At 59.0% G+C, this 14,922-nt stretch overlaps 1 protein-coding gene across 8 annotated transcripts in view; it reads left to right on the top strand.

Moving 5' to 3' along the window:
• Positions 1 to 14,922, top strand: part of CFAP46 (cilia and flagella associated protein 46) — an 86,969-nt gene that overhangs the window by 35,354 nt on the left and 36,693 nt on the right. For all 8 annotated transcript variants that reach the window (XM_072972163.1, XM_072972164.1, XM_072972165.1 and 5 more), the window contains 9 exons: positions 2,084 to 2,215; positions 2,544 to 2,706; positions 7,437 to 7,521; positions 8,756 to 8,894; positions 9,118 to 9,301; positions 11,886 to 12,045; positions 12,444 to 12,655; positions 13,347 to 13,565; positions 14,159 to 14,308. In XM_072972163.1, coding sequence (XP_072828264.1) covers positions 2,084 to 2,215; positions 2,544 to 2,706; positions 7,437 to 7,521; positions 8,756 to 8,894; positions 9,118 to 9,301; positions 11,886 to 12,045; positions 12,444 to 12,655; positions 13,347 to 13,565; positions 14,159 to 14,308 — 1,444 coding nt within the window. The remainder of the gene's footprint in view (positions 1 to 2,083; positions 2,216 to 2,543; positions 2,707 to 7,436; positions 7,522 to 8,755; positions 8,895 to 9,117; positions 9,302 to 11,885; positions 12,046 to 12,443; positions 12,656 to 13,346; positions 13,566 to 14,158; positions 14,309 to 14,922) is intronic.

Raw genomic sequence — 14,922 nt, 5'->3', positions numbered from 1 at the left:
ATGGAAAGGAGCACACGGGAGGGAACGCAGACTAGAGATTCCAGGAAACACAAAAGTGACGCACGGTTGCCGCAGGGAGGGCGCTCCCGTGAGCACGGCGTTTGCCAATGTCCGGCGTCAGGGTCAGGGTCTGACAAGGCTGATCTGTGCTCACTTAAGCAGATATAAACGGTACCAGTTCTGATGCTTTAGTGGTGGAATGTGGCAAAAGAGGAGAGGGTGGGGTCCTAACACCTCCCCTGGGAGGGCGAGTCATCGGTGTGACAGGCTCAGGGCCCACAAGACATTTGGAGGCACAGAGAGAATGCACCGTGACGTTAGCAGTGCTGTCGGGGGCCGTGTTGGTAAGTGGGGGGAAGGGCAGGGGGGTGTCTGAGGAAGCCGAGCTCCCGCCTGTCACTGTGAGGATCCCGCAGGAGACGTTTACAGTTCAGGAGCTGGGAAGTCAAGGTGGAAGCCCGTTTTCTTTAGGTGAGCACGCGTCTGCTGAAGACAGGCTGGATGTTCCTGGCAGCAGGGCTGCGAGGGGAGTTAGTCTTAACCACAGTTACTCTTAATCACCTTGATTAAAATGCAAAAGTTAGTTTTAAAAGAAAGGAACTATGTTCCTACCAGAGGCTTCAGTGCAGAGTGTGGCTGTGCCAGCCTCCCCTAACTGGGTGAAAACTGGTTTCACGGCCTGTTGAGTCGCCACCGAGCTCATCAGGCCAGGGCGACACGGGCCCTGGCCCAGCGTCCTTTCATCAGTGATTCTTAAGTTGACTTTCATTTCAACACAGCAATTCTTGCAATAAAATTGGCTAAACATGTAAATGCTGACATGTGGTAACGGAGAGGGAAGGTCATCCAAGACGGTAAAATTTGATTTTCCTTGGTAGACCACTGTCGCCCTCCCCTGGTGGTCAGTGTCAGTGTGCTCAGCAGGTCATCCCTCTGCCGTGGGTTTGGCTGTGGATTTGACCTTTTGTTCACCCACACTGAGCCCCTGTATCCAGGCACGGTGCTGGGTGCCAGGACACCGGAGGGACAGAGGCGAGGGGTATTTCTCCTGCTGGCCACCCAGAGCCCTGGCCCTGGCCACCGACAAACAGGACACATGCTCAAATTCTGCCACGTGGCTTGTACTGCAGGCAAGTCACCCTTTCTGTTGTAATTGCACACGCTGCAAGTTTTTATGCTGGTTTTTTTCTATTTTGCAAGTTATGTAAAGAAACTGTGGAATTGGGCACAAAGAACTTTCATGATGGCATCTCACAATAACGGGAAGTTTTTTCAGATCTTGGGAAAATAGCGCAGTTATCAGGCAATTAGTATGCTCAGCTCTGGCTGTTTAATTACCAGAATCATTTCCGATTCTACACTATTCACGTGAAGGAATATATGTCAGTAAGGAAGTTCCTGTAGACCCCTCGAACAGACAAAGTAGACTGAGAGTCTGACAGTACTGGGGCCCTCCTACTCTGTTCAGCGTTGTTCGTTAACATAACCTTCCCCAGTGTGGGGTCCTCATATGAATTTAAAAGTCACTTTTCCTGCCAGTTCTGGCCGTGACGCACAGCGGATCTCAGACTTGCACCGTAAAAACTGAAACTTGACCAGACGTGCGAAGCAGTTGTCCTCAGGCGCGGCCGGCAGAGGGCGCAAGGCGGCGGTTCCGGGAGGTCCGGGCGGGCGGGGCCTCGGGGGGCATCCGGGCCCGTGGAGGGGTTCCCCCCAGCGACCGCCGCGTTTGTCTTAGAGTAAGTCTGGCCCGGAGCTGAGCTGCAAGGACATTCGTGTGGCTCGGGGGGGAAGAGGTGGGGCGGCGCCCCCGACGTGGCTCTGAGTCCGGTCCGGAGGGGGCGCCGTCGCTCCGGGGCTCGGTCGGTTCACTGGCGGCTGCGCAAGACACGTTGCACAGTCATGTAGGATCCGTCGTTCGAAGCATCGGCTTATGATTCGTCTCACGGTTCTGCGGGGCGACTGGACTCAGCCAGTTCGGTCTGGTTTGGGGACTTCCCGGCGGTCCCCAGGGCTCGCCCATCTCTCTGAGCAGCACCCCCGCCCCCAGACCCCCCTGGAGCTGACGCGCTTCTCTGCCCAGGGTGCAGACCCAGCTGCTGGCGGAGATGCTGAGCACGGCCGCCTGCATCCAGGGCCGGAGCATCATGGAGAACCTCAAGGGGAGGAAGCAGCTGCGCCTGGCGGCCGCCAAGGCCTTCATCGAGAGTGCCAGGTGCGCGCGGCCGGTGCGCGCGGCGGCGGGAGTGGCGGCCCCTGCGGCGCGCGACGCTCACGGCCGCGGCACCCAGGCCCGCGCGCCCTCGGTGACCCTCTGACCGGGCTCGGCCCCTGCCCGGGGCGAGGAACCCCGGGCGGCCGCGACGGGGTCCGGAGCAGCTCTGGGCGGTCGAGCCGGGGCGGGCGTGGGGATGGGTGGGGCTGGGGCAGGGTGCGCCCCAGGAGCTGGCTCGTGAGCGCTGCCCAGCGGGGACCTGCCCGGGGAGGAGTCCTCACCCCTCCCCTCCGCGTCTGCGCTGGCTAGGTCAGGAATTCCCTTCCAGGTTTGGGGGCCTCGCGGGGAGCAGCGCCTTGGTGATGCTGGCCGCGCGGCACTACTGGAACGCCTGGCTCCCGCTGCTGTCTTCCGCGGTCAACAGGAAGAAATGTAAGAGCGCCACCCAGCGGATCATCAGCATCATCAACCGGACGGAGGCCAGAAAGCAGGTGCGCGGGGCCGCGGGGGATCGGGCCAGCGTCCCACCGCCGCCTTGAAGCTTCTTCTTCCAGAAAGGGTGGGCAAGAGCCTCAAGGAAAGGCAGACCCCGTGGAGCTGCTCAGACAAGGCACGGATGGCCGGCGTTGGCGTGGGGGGCGGTGCTGGTCCCTGAAATCCCAGTGGGGCAGGTGGGCAGGCCAGCTCTGACCTCCCTCCCCTTCCCTCCTCTTTCCCCCTCCTTGCTCTCTCCCCACCCCCAGAGGACCCTGACTCCTACCTGGGAAGTTCCATAAGAAAGGCGAGAAGAGGGAGGACACGGGGGCAGAACAAGAGAGGCAGACGCACAGGAAAACCCACCAGAGGTGGTGGGCAGACCCACACCCAGGGTCCCAGGGGTCTTGGCCTGACTGGAAGGGAGTATGGCGGGTCCACCCGTCCTCCATTACCAAGGAGTGTGGTCCTGGCAGACAGAACTTCCCTGCCTGGCCCCTCCCAACACCTGGCCCCTGAGGCAGGCAGGGTCGGGCCCAGGCAAAGGGAAGGCTGTCCGGCCTGCGTCCAGCACCCTTCCTGTCTGTCCGGAAGGCCAGACTCCAGGCCGACAGAGATGGCCATGGCAGACAGATGTCCAAGGTCAGAGTGCCCAGGACACAGCCCACAGGGGAAGCCTTCGGTCCAGGGCCCAGGGAAGCCATCGCGGTCAGCAGGCAGAGGGGCCCTGGGGGTTTGGCCTGGCACAAGAGGTGGGGGAGCTGCCCCCTGGGCCGATCCGGAGCTGGGCAGTGCTGGGGCCACAGCCTCCGCATGTCTGTGCCTGGCTGGGGGCCTGCTGTTCCAGACGGGGCCTCCGGTAGTCTCTGCTGGTGGGCAAACTGCTGCCGGGGGGGCAACTCCAGCCCCTGCTTCGTAAATACAGGTTCACTGGGGCAGGGCCACGGCTTCTCACGCACAAAGTCTGAGCTCCCCGACTGCAGAGGCAGCATCGTGACCAGAAGCACTTACTCCCGCACCTCGCAGAGAAAACACGCACATCCCTGGTCTAGGTCTTCATACCCGAAGCCCAGTTCTTTCCAATGTGCTTCTTCAAACGTGCAGTAAAACAGACATTGTATAATTTGCATCATTTTAGCCATTCATTAAGTGTACAATTCAGTGACATTAATTATATGCACACTATTGTGTGACCATCACCACAGTTATACCTAAAGCTTTTCCATCACCCCAACAAAACTCTACCCACTAAACACCTGCTCCCCTCCCCCGCCTCTGGTGACATCCATTGTCCTTTGTGTCCCTGGATTTGCCTCTTCTAGGACCTCATGTAAGTGGAATCACACAGTGCTTGTCCTCTGTGACTGGCTTGTTCCACTGAGCACAGTGTCCTCGAGGTTGATCCAGGCTGTGTCAGCACTCCTGTCCTCTTCCCAACTGGACACCGCTCCATCGTGTGGATGGATCGCGTGCTGCAGTGGGGATGGGTGGGTTGTCTCCGCCTTTGACAGTTGCCAGTGGCGCTGCTGTGAACGTCAGTGTGCAGGTGTCTCTGTGTCCCGCCTGTGGGGCGTGAGCTCGGAGTGGAATTGCCGGCAGTTCTGTTTGGCCTTTCAAGGAGCTGCCAGCCTGTTGTCCCCAACTGCTGCACCACTGTTCACTCTCCCCAGCAGCACACGAGGGTTACAGTTTCTGCACATCCCATCAACACTTATTTTCCATTAAAAGGAATCATAGCCATCCTAGTGGGTGAGGTGCCTCACTGTGGTTTTGATTTGCGGTGCCCTGATGGCTGGTGGCACTGAGCATCGTCGCGTGTGCTCATTACCATCTATGTGTTATATTTGGTGAAATGTCTGTTCAAGGCTTTTGGCCAGGTTTGAACTGGTTTGTTTGGTTTTTGTTGTTGGATTGTAAGAACTCTCTGTATATTTTGAGTATTAACCTCTTATCATATGTATGACTTACACGGTTTTTTTCCCTCATTCATTTGGTCGCCTTTTCACTCCCTTGATAGTGTTCTTTGATGCACCAAAGTTCTTAATTTTGAAGACGTTCAAACGTTTTTCCTTTTGTTGCCTGTGTTTTTGCTGTCATATCCATAAAGTCCTTGCCAAAGACAGTGTCATAATGATTTTTTCCTGTGTTTTCTTCTGAGAGTTCTGCAGCTTTAGTTCTTACGTTTAGGCCTGTTTTCCGTTTTGAGGGGCTCTTCGCAGGTGGTACAAGGTGCGGGCTCCGCTGCCTTTGCACGTGGAGGTCCAGGTCTCCCAGCGCCACCTGCTGGGGGGACTGTCCTTTCCCCGTCGGATGGTCTTGCGTTCTTGCCAGAAGCCACTCCCACACCCGTGCAGGGCTCGTTCTGGGCTCTTCTGCTGCGCTGGTCTGTGTGTCTGTCCTTGTGTCAGCACACACTGGGAGTCTCGGGTCCTTGGCCGTGATTTTCAGAGCAGGAACTGTGAGTCCTTCAACTTTGCTCTTCTTTCCAAGATCGTTTTGACCACTTGGGGCGCCTTGTGACTTCGTGTGGATCTGAGGGCTGTTGGAGTTCTGGGAGGGCCGTGCTGGATCTGTGGGCCGCCGGGTAGTGTTACGTCTGAGCAGCAGCAGGGCCTCCCGTCCGTGAGCGTAGAATAGCCCTCAAGCGCTTCAGTATTCCTCGGTTTCTTTCAGGAACGTTCTACGTTTTCAGCTCATAGGCCTTTCACCTCTTTGAGTGTGTTTATTTCTTCTAGGTGCTGTTGTAAATGGAGTTGCTTCCCGTCTTAGTCATTTCATGCTGTCATAACAAAATGCCACAGACTGGGGGGCTTAAACATCAAAAATTCATTTTTCACAGTTCTGGAGGCTGGAAGTCCAAGATCAGGCAGCCAGCACGGCCGGCTTCTGATAAAGGCCCTCTTCCTGGCTTGCAGAGAGAGCTACCTTCTTGCTCTGTCCTCGTGGTGGTGGTGGGGTGGGGGCAGAGCAAGGTCTCTGGTGTCTTTTCTTACAAGGACATCGCATGATGAGTGCCCAACCCTCATGACCTCATCTGACCCTAATTCCTTCCCAAAGACCCAGTCTCCAGTTACCGCCACGTTGGGGGTTAGGGCTTCTGCACATGAGACAGTGCCCTCCATCACCACTTTCCAATTTCCCTTTTGGGCTGCTTGTTGCTGACACGGCAGAGCACCGCCGACTGTTGCACGCTGACCTTGGGTCTTGCAGCTCTGCAGAGTTCGTTTATTAGCTGCAGTAGTTTCCTTGTGGATTCTTGGAGATTTTCATCTGTGACCAGAGACAGGTTCCCCTCTCCCTCTCCAGTCTGGATACCTTCTCTTCCTTATTCTGTCCGCTGGCCTGGCTAGAACTCCCTGTGCGGTGACGCACAGCGGCGCTGAGTGGGTGTCCTTGCCTGTTGCTTGATCTCAGAGGGAAGCCTGTCTTCGCCGTCGAGCATCGTGGCAGCCGTGAGATTTCACAGCTTTGTTGTGCTGAGGGGTCTCCCGCCACTCCTAGTTTTCAGAGTGATTTTACGGTGAGCAGTTGTTGGATTTTGTCAAACGCCTTTTCTCGGTCGGTTGAGACAATCAGTGGCTTTCCTCCTTTCTGTTGTGCGATGTGTCGCACTGAGCAGTCTCCTTGTGTTGAGCCACCCTTGTGTTCCTGGGATAAATCTCACTCGGCCACGGTGAATGGTAGTTTTACTTTGTTGTTAGATTTGATTTGCAGTCTAGCAACGTATTTTATTGAGGATTTTTGCATCTATACTCATGAAGGATGTCATCGGTACTTTTCCTTTCTTGTGATGTCTTTGTCTGGACCTCCCATTAGCATGTGCTGGCCTCACAGGGTGAGAAGGGGTGGGTTTTCCGTCTCTTCTCGGTCACCGATTTGTCGGCGTACAGTTGCTCACAGGATTTTCTCGCAGGGTTGGCAGTAGTGTTTCCACTTTAGTTTTGGATTTTAGTTATTTGTCTGCTTTCTTTTTTTCTTTGTCAGTGTAGCTGAAGGTTTGTCAGTTTTGTTACTATTTCAGAAAACAACTTTGTGTTTCATTGATTTTTGTCTCTTGTATTTCTACTCTCTCTTTTATTTTTCTCTGCTCTACTCTTTAATTTTCCCCCCTCCTTCTGCTGACTTTGGATTTAGTTTGTTCTTTTTCAAGTTCCTTAAGGTGCAAAATTAGGCTGTTGACTTGAGACCTTTCTTCCATTTCAGTGCTGGTGTCTGTAGCTGTAAACCTCCTGCTGAGCCTGCTTTTGCTGTGTTTTACGTGCTTCTGATCCCATTGATTTAAGGGCTGTAAGACTGACTTGGAGGCTTCATGTCATTAAAAAGCTGTAGGCTATTGGGGGTAGTCTGTGCATGTGCGTGCGCATGTGTACGTGTCTGCGCGTGCGCACGTGTGTGCGCATGCATGTGTGTGTGCACGCACATGTGCGTGTCTGTACATGTGTCTGCATGTGCGTGTGTCTGTGTGTGCACGTGTCTGCGTGCACATCTGCATGTCTGTGTGCACACATGTGCGCATGTCTGCATGCATGTGCACATGTCTGTGCATATGCCCGTGTGTTCTGATGCTGTCAGCCTTGAACTGGAGTGCCTTCTTTCATGGATGAAGTATGATTCCGTTTTTTGTGACTTAATATTTCAAAAAATTAGCTGGAATTTCTGTAACTAGACATTGAGCCAAATGAAAAGCAAACTGGTGAAAGAATAAACTGTGGCTTTTCAGTATCTGTCTTATTTGTTTTCACTCCAGGAAAAAGGAAAAACGCTGTTTCTGCACCAGTGGCCTACAGCAGATTTCCAAATTGGAGGGATGACTGACGACCATTTTCTCTCAGGTTTGTGGATGCGGGACGCCGGAGCTGCAGGCGCGAGCCGGGGGCCGGCTGGTGCTTTTAGATCCCCACGCCTGGTGCAGAGCCGCCCAGTCCTGGAGCAGCCACAGGTGATATGAGCAAAAGATGTCACCATGTGTAATCAAATATTAAGCTGAACCCTAAGCCCTACCAGTTAAGTGTGTTTGCTGGTGCTGCCAAGATGATACAGATGCGGACGGCAGCCAGGACCGCACAGGACCCCCCGCCTGGTCAAGAGCCAGGTGCTGCATGGAGCGGGGTACTGCCGGGGAAACGTGGGCCATGCCTGCACTTGGCTCCATGTGCTGAAAGAAACATCAAATAAATAAATGGTCTAGCAGCTTTAAAATTTAAATTATAAAAAAATGAGAAAATAGAATTGAGCGTAGCAGGTATTTTGAGGAAAGATTACTTCCTAAAGTTTAGAGTGATCGTAGAGACATACATTCAAATACATGAAAATTTAAATAATGGGAAAATTATAAAGTAAACACTGGAAAAGTGTTTGTACCGACTGGCGGCTAAATGATTTGTTTCTATATAACACATATGAAATCCTGTTAGTCAGTGTGGGGGATGCCCCGCCGCAGTAACGAAGGACCCGACGGCTGAGCAGCTGAGCTCGCAGGGCGGCCCCTCCCCTCTGTGCGAGGCCCCGTCAGAATGTCCAGCTGGCAGGGTCTCTGCCAGCTCAGGAAGGATGGGCTCCTCGGCTCTGGGCAGGGAAATGCAGAGCACTGACTGCAGGAAGCCCTTGAGCCTGGGCATGCGCTTCCCACACTGCGGGACTTGCGTGCTTCCCATGGCTCAGACGTGACCAGAGGTCTGGCCGTGGACAGCAGGGCACCCGTGTATTTCTCACGGTCCCGAACGCAGCACCCCGAGCAGCGCAGGGCTGGCCCAGGTGGCTCCCAGGAGTCTCTGCTGCTCCCGGCCAGCCCGCATGGGCAGCTGCGTGTGTGTCTAAGGGACGCGATGCACACACGTCCTGGAGTGTCCGCCGCTGGGTCGACCCTGTGGTCACACCTCGCTGTCCGGCTCTGCAGCAGGTGGCCCCAGGCTTCCCAGATGCCGGCGCTGTGTCCTGGGTGCTTCCTGGGACACTGCTGATCCTGTGGCCTCAGGCCCTCGAGCTGCTAGCCTGGGCGCCCCCCACTCGGGGACTCTCCCCTGGGGCCTCCACTGCCACCGCCCTGAGCCCCTCCTCCCGCCGCAGGGGCAGAGGACGACCTGACCCTGCGGGCCGCACTCTACGGGCTGCTCTTCCACAGCCACGCGGACCGGGATGACTGGGAGGGCGGCCTCAAGGTGCTGGACGAGGCGGTGCAGGTGCTGCCGCGGACGGCCCACCGCCTGTGAGTGCCCGCGCCCCCCCATGACCGTGTTTCCCAGCAGAGACTTCAGCACCAGCAGGGTGGGGAGTTAGAGGAATAAAGTCCCCAAACCCCAAGACACTCAAGCTCTACTTTGTCTCTGTAAGTGGAAGACGGACAGAGGCTTCAGTTTCGGATGCACTGTGGATGCTTAAAGGTTGATCGCTCAGTTCAAGCCTCAGCTGTCCCTTTTACTTTTCTTTAGCTTGATTTTCAAACACATGGTCATCGTGAAGGCCAAACTGGGGCAGAACTTTACAATGGAAATTCAGAAATTCAAGGACGAGAGTGAGGACTACCTGGCGCACATGTGGCACCGCCTGGCCTTGAACTCAAAGAGCATCCACGGGGAGCTGACCTGCTACCACAACGCCATCCACGCCCTGCAGGTCCGTCCGGGCTGACACAGGGCCTGCACATGACCCCTGGGGGCAGAGGCCACCCCACGGAGGGGAGGGGGACCTCAAAGGAAGAGCAGGGCAGCGGGGCACCAGTCAAGGTGGGGACGGAGCGTGTCCGCCACCGCCCTTCCCGGCTGCGAGCAGGAAGGGGCCCGAGGCCCTGCGGGGTGCTGGAGGCAGCAGGGCTCTGTGGCCTCTGGGCCAGTCCCCGCCGTGAGAAGCTGTGCACTTGGAGATTTGGGGGGAGGTATGGGCACCTCGATTTGATGCAAGAGTTTGTGAGACTTGCCTAAGGATGAAGAAGGCCCCTGATCATGGGACTAAAGTCGCCTCAAAGACGTGCATGGGTCGCAGGCAGCTGAACGGGCTTTTCCCCCTGGAGGCTGTCAGAGTCCTCCAAGGACTGGGGTCCCCCTTGGGAAAGGCAGGGGTTAACCTGGGACTGGTTGGGAGGCCGCTCTGGGCCCAAACGCAGGCTCTACCATGGGCTCTGTGGTCAGTCAACACCAAGCGGTCTTCGCAGAGGCCTGGGTCCCCGACAGGTGGCCGTGGGGCACCCCTGCCCTCACCCCGGGAGCCACAGGCCGAGGCCTCCCGGGCGATGGCCCTGCTGGGCGCCCTGGGACCAGGCAGTGTGGACCCACCCCACCAGGGAGAGCAGGAGGCGCTCTGGAGAGAGGCCGGCCGAGGGCCGGGCTGAGCTGCCGGTCCCTCGCACCGACCCCTCTTCCTCAGGGATCCAGGAGGTGCTTTTGTGAGTTCACAGGGCTACACAGCCGTCGTCACAGTCACCACCCCCAAAACACCCTGGTCTGTGGGCACCCCTGCCCTCCCCCCAGGCCCAGGGAGCCACACGTCACACAAATGGAACCAGACAAGCCGCGTTCTCCGCCCTCCATCCTCTGCTCCCCTCCTGGGCGTCTCGTGGCGCGTGTCTTCGGCAGGAGGGCGGGCTGTGCCGATGGGCCTCCGTCTGCAGCTCTGGTGGCCGGGCTGCTGGTGACGTTCGTGCACAGGTGTCCCCACGGACGCGGTCACAGCTCTCTGGGCACGTATCTGCTGCTCACGTGGGGACTCTGCTTTGCTGTTTGAATCACGACCTGACTTCGCCTCCCTTGTCGCTGACGATGTGCACCCTTCTCGGGCATTTACAGGCGTCTGCACGTCTTCTGCAGACAAACAGTTGCTGAGCTCCTCACCCTATCTCTCAGTTTGGCTGTTTGTTTGCTACTGAGTCATAGGAGTTCTCTGTGCTCTGGACGCAAGTCCTCACCGGGTACGTGGTCCGGAAATATTTCCTCCTTCTGTGGGTGCTCTTTTCAGCTCCCTTCCCACTTCCTGGATGAAGTCATCTGAGCACCAAAGGGCAAGATTTTGATGCAGCCCACGTACCTGCTGCTTCTGGAGTGTCTGAGACACCGCCGCGTGATCCAAGGGCGCAGGGGCTGCTCCTGCGTCTTCTTCCAGGAGCTTCGTAGTGTTAGCTCTTAGGTTGAAGCCTCTGATCTGTCCTGAGTTCAGCTTTGTGTCCGGGGTGAGGTGGGGGTCCGGCCCCCCACCTCAGCACCCCTCGTGGAAAAGATGGTCCCTCTCCCCTCAGCTCCTCTAAAGAGCCCCGTCCCCACCCCCTGCACAGCTCAGGTCAAAGCCACCAGGGGCCAGCATGGTCCTTCTGAGGGCCCTCTGACCCCTCCTCCTCCATGCTGATGGCCGTGGGACACCTGGCTCCCTGGTGCCCCCTCTCGGAGCTACCGCTCCGCCCCTCCGCCCACCCCTTACCAGGGAGGAGGACCCCGCTCAGGGCTTGGTCCCCGGTCCAGGCCCCGCTCCCTGGTGATCTCAGCCAGTGTCTTGGGCTGACTCTACCCTCACCTTGCACGTTCTACTGCCTCCGGCCCCCTTCCATCTTCTCGACCAGAAATCACATTGCTGCCCCTCCTTTCATCAGCACCTCCTCCTCCTTCCTCGCCCCGTGGTGCCAGCTATGCCGTCCCCTTCCCAGGCAATGAGGCGCGAGGTGTGGGATGCATGCAGTGTGGGTTGGAGCCACCAAGTGGAGGGCAGGCCGGCTCGACTCTGGGAGGGCGGGGGTGGGGGTCGTGCAGCGATGATTGGTGTTTGATACCGAGTCTGTGCACCAGCCAGGCCTTGGGCTGGACTCTGGGGCCGCACATGGGACAAGGCGGCATCCTCTCTGCCCTCCGGGGCCCAGTGAGCCACGGAAATGTCCGATGCCCTCATGTGCCCGAGGAGACCGGGCTGAGGATGGGGTGATGACTGGAAGCTCCTTGGCTGGGCCGACGTGGTTGCGGGGACTGTGAGGTGGGGGGTCTGGGGGCCGGGGGCAGGCAGCAGGGCGTCCGCCAAGGGAGCAGACCCCAGGAGGACCCCTGAGCTCTGGTGCTGCTGCACATTGCACACGAAGACCCACGCCGTAGCCACGCCAGACGGCAAGGCCCGGAGCAGGGCCCCTGAGCCTCCAGAAGGCGGAGCAGCGCCAAGTTCCAATGCTGGCTCTCGGTGCTGCCTGCTGCCCGCGGGGCTCACTGTCCTTTCCTGTTTCATCCCAAAGAAGCCAGAGAGTGACTGGCAAAAGGTTGACTACATCGTGGAATTCAGCGAGTGGCTGTATCACAGACAGTTTCCTATTGAGGACGTGATCTTCCACCTGAAGTGGGCGATTGACATCCTGCTGAGGATGCAGCCAGACAGTGACACACCCGAGCCTGCAGGTGAGGGGCCCGTAGGTGAGGGGCCTGCAGGTGAGGGGCCAGCGGGTGAGGGGCTAGTGGGTGAGGAACCTGTCGGTGAGAGGCCAGCGGGTGAGGGGCCGGCGGGTGAGGGGCCTGCAGGTGAGGGGCTGGTGGGTGAGGGGCTAGTGAGTGAGGGGCCTGCAGGTGAGAGGCCGGCGGGTGAGGGGCTGGTGTAGGGAACCTGTAGGTGAGAGGCCGGCGGGTGTGGGTGAGGGGCCAGTGGGTGAGGGGCCCTCAGGCGAGGGGCTGGCGGTGGGCCCTGAAGGGATGGCTGCCTGCTGTGGGGGACCAGGGGCGGGCCTGGGTCAGGGACGGGAGGAAGCCTCGAGGCCCCGGACGCAGAGCCCAGCGCCCCGGCTGTTCGCCCTGTCTCACAGATGAGCGCCCGGCCACACAGGCAGCCCTGGGGAGCCCGCGGGCGGGGGCCGCGGGGGCTGTGGGGGCCGCGTCCTTGGAGGCGCTGTGGAATGTGCGGCAGCTGGAGCGGCTGGCACGCGCCCACACGCTGCTGGCCCTGGTGGCCCCGAGCGCGGCTGGCTGCCGGGACTACTGCCTCATGGCCTATGCGTTCCTCCACCGCATCTGGCAGGTGAGGCCCGTGCCGCCCCCGCCCCCCCTCCCCGTCCTGGGCCCACTCCCTTCCGGGACAGCGGCCCCCTCCGCTCACCCCCATAGCACCGACACCCCGCGCCTGCCTTGGGGCCCCTGCTCCCACTGCCCTCCCTGCTGTCTACTCCTCCTAAGAGAGGCCTCGCTGCCCCCTCCAAACCCACTCCCTCCACAGCTCTCCCCAGCGCCCGAGGCCCCCCCCTCGCAGAATTGTGTCTTCCCTACTCCCTGCCACTGGGCTTCCAGAACCTTCCCTGTGCCTCATCAGCCTCCTCGCTGCCCTGCAGGGACCCCCAGCAGGACAGACCTTTCCCCTGGGGCAGGCTTGCCACCCCCACCCTCTGTGACTTGCTGGGGACAGCAGGGCCATCGCCCCGCCCTCCAGGCAGAGATTCTTTGCAATTCTTTTAAAAGAACTGCCAGAAGTCGCTCAAGTGCGCTCTTCATCAGAGACACTGCACTGTTCACTTTGCGGAGCTGACGAGCCCTTCCTGACAGTCCACGGTCTGCCCCCAGCCGTGTGTCCCCCGGGCCCTGAGCCCACGCTGGGCGGGCTCCTGGCTTGGCCGCTCCCAAGCTTCGGTCACCCGCACCTCAGGTCCAAGGGTGCGGGAGGAGGGTGGGGCCCCCTTTCTGTTCCTAACGTTGCAAATTTGGATTTCATTTCCCAGGTTTCCTTATCAACAGCAGGAAAGTCAATTTCAGAAAGTAAAATTCTAGCAGCAGCAAGTTCACATTTGTTGTTGCCTAAAAAAGAGAAGGAGAAGAGCAAAGACAAAGACAAGGAGAAGGACAAGGACAGGGGCAGAGACCCGAAGCAGAGACCCGGGCGGGCGCGGGGCCCAGGCAGCCCTGAAGGCTCCCAGCCCCGGCACCCGGCACCCTCTCCCGTAACGTGGGGGCCGCGGTCTCCCCCCACCCCCAGCCCGAGAACGTTAGGCTTCTCCCTGGCGGCCACTTGTGTTGCGGGGGCGATCCCCTCCACCCGGGCACGTCTGGGTCCTGGCTGTGCGGGGCAGGACAGGCGCCCGAGCTGCACGTCCCCCCGTCACCCTGTCCACGGGCTGTGCTCGCGGCAGCCCACCTGACGCTGTCCTGCAGCTCGGCCCCCCAGGGCTACCACCCAGCCTGGGCCCCCGGCGTCCCTGCCTCACTCACCCTGCGTGCCGAGCCGGGGCGCGCACCTGGGGAGACCCCTGCTGCGCAGGGGCGGAAAGCCTCCGTGTGCGCTCTCCGGGAAGTGGGGTCAGAGTGTGTCTTGCCCCAGAGTCGTGTGTGTGTCTGTCTGCGTGGCACATGGCTGGGCTTGGGTCCCAGGGAGGGTGGCAGGTGCCCTGGGTGCAGGTGCAGCGGCAGATCTGGGCCACCCCGTCTCCAGAGGCACCGCCTCCTCTGGGCTCACGACCCCTTTTGGAGCAGGGCCACCTGGCTGCACGTCTCCAACTCCGCTTCTTACAGCAAAGCCTGCCTTCCTGCCTTTCAGTGTCAACCCCCCACTCCTCGCAGACGGCTTGAGGATTTACCAGCAAGCGTGGACGAGTGGGCTTCCTACTCCTGCCCTGAGGAAGTGGTATCTGTGTTCAAACAGGACCAGAGCAACTTTACTGTTAACTCTTCAAGCATCCAGAAGCCGGTAAGTTTACCTAAAGGCACAGTCCCAGGCCTTGGTCACCCCCGGCCAGCCTGCGTCCAGGGTCGGGCCTCTCTGCTGCGAAGGAGGACCCGGTTTAGCTTAGTGGGTTATCAGAAAGGGGCTCCTGTGTGAGGGCCCCAGGCCCTCCCCACAAGCGCCTTCCCTCACCGCTGCCGCTCCCCAAGCAACTGCTGTATCTGGGGCCCACGTGCTTTTCCTCAGCCACTCAGCACGCAGGTGCCACCCCTAACCGTGAGCGTTTAGCTGTGCCCACCAGTGGCCTGTGGCTGCAGTGACAGGCCACACAGACAGGGCGTTTTCCCCTCCCCGTTCTGGCGGCTGCAAGTTCCAAGTCAGTATCCCCAGGCAGGGCTCAGATGGTCAGCATGGCCCACTCCCTCTGGAGAATCCGAGGGGTCCTCTGGCCTCTCAGCTGCTGGCGGTCAGGGCATCCCTGGGCTGGTGGCCTCGTCACCCCAAACTCTGCCTCCGTCTTTGTCAGTGTCTCCTCTCCCGCTTGTCGGGCCATCTGGATAGTCTAGAAGAACCACCCTGCCCAGGGTCCTCGTCTTAGTCACACCCACGGAGGCTTCTGTTCGGGTCCACGGCGAGGT

Source organism: Vicugna pacos, chromosome 11 (assembly GCF_048564905.1).
Source record: "Vicugna pacos chromosome 11, VicPac4, whole genome shotgun sequence".
NCBI classification, from domain to species: Eukaryota; Metazoa; Chordata; class Mammalia; order Artiodactyla; family Camelidae; genus Vicugna; species Vicugna pacos.
The sequence above is the reverse complement of the archived record's forward strand: the minus strand, read 5'-3'. Positions and strand labels throughout refer to the sequence as shown.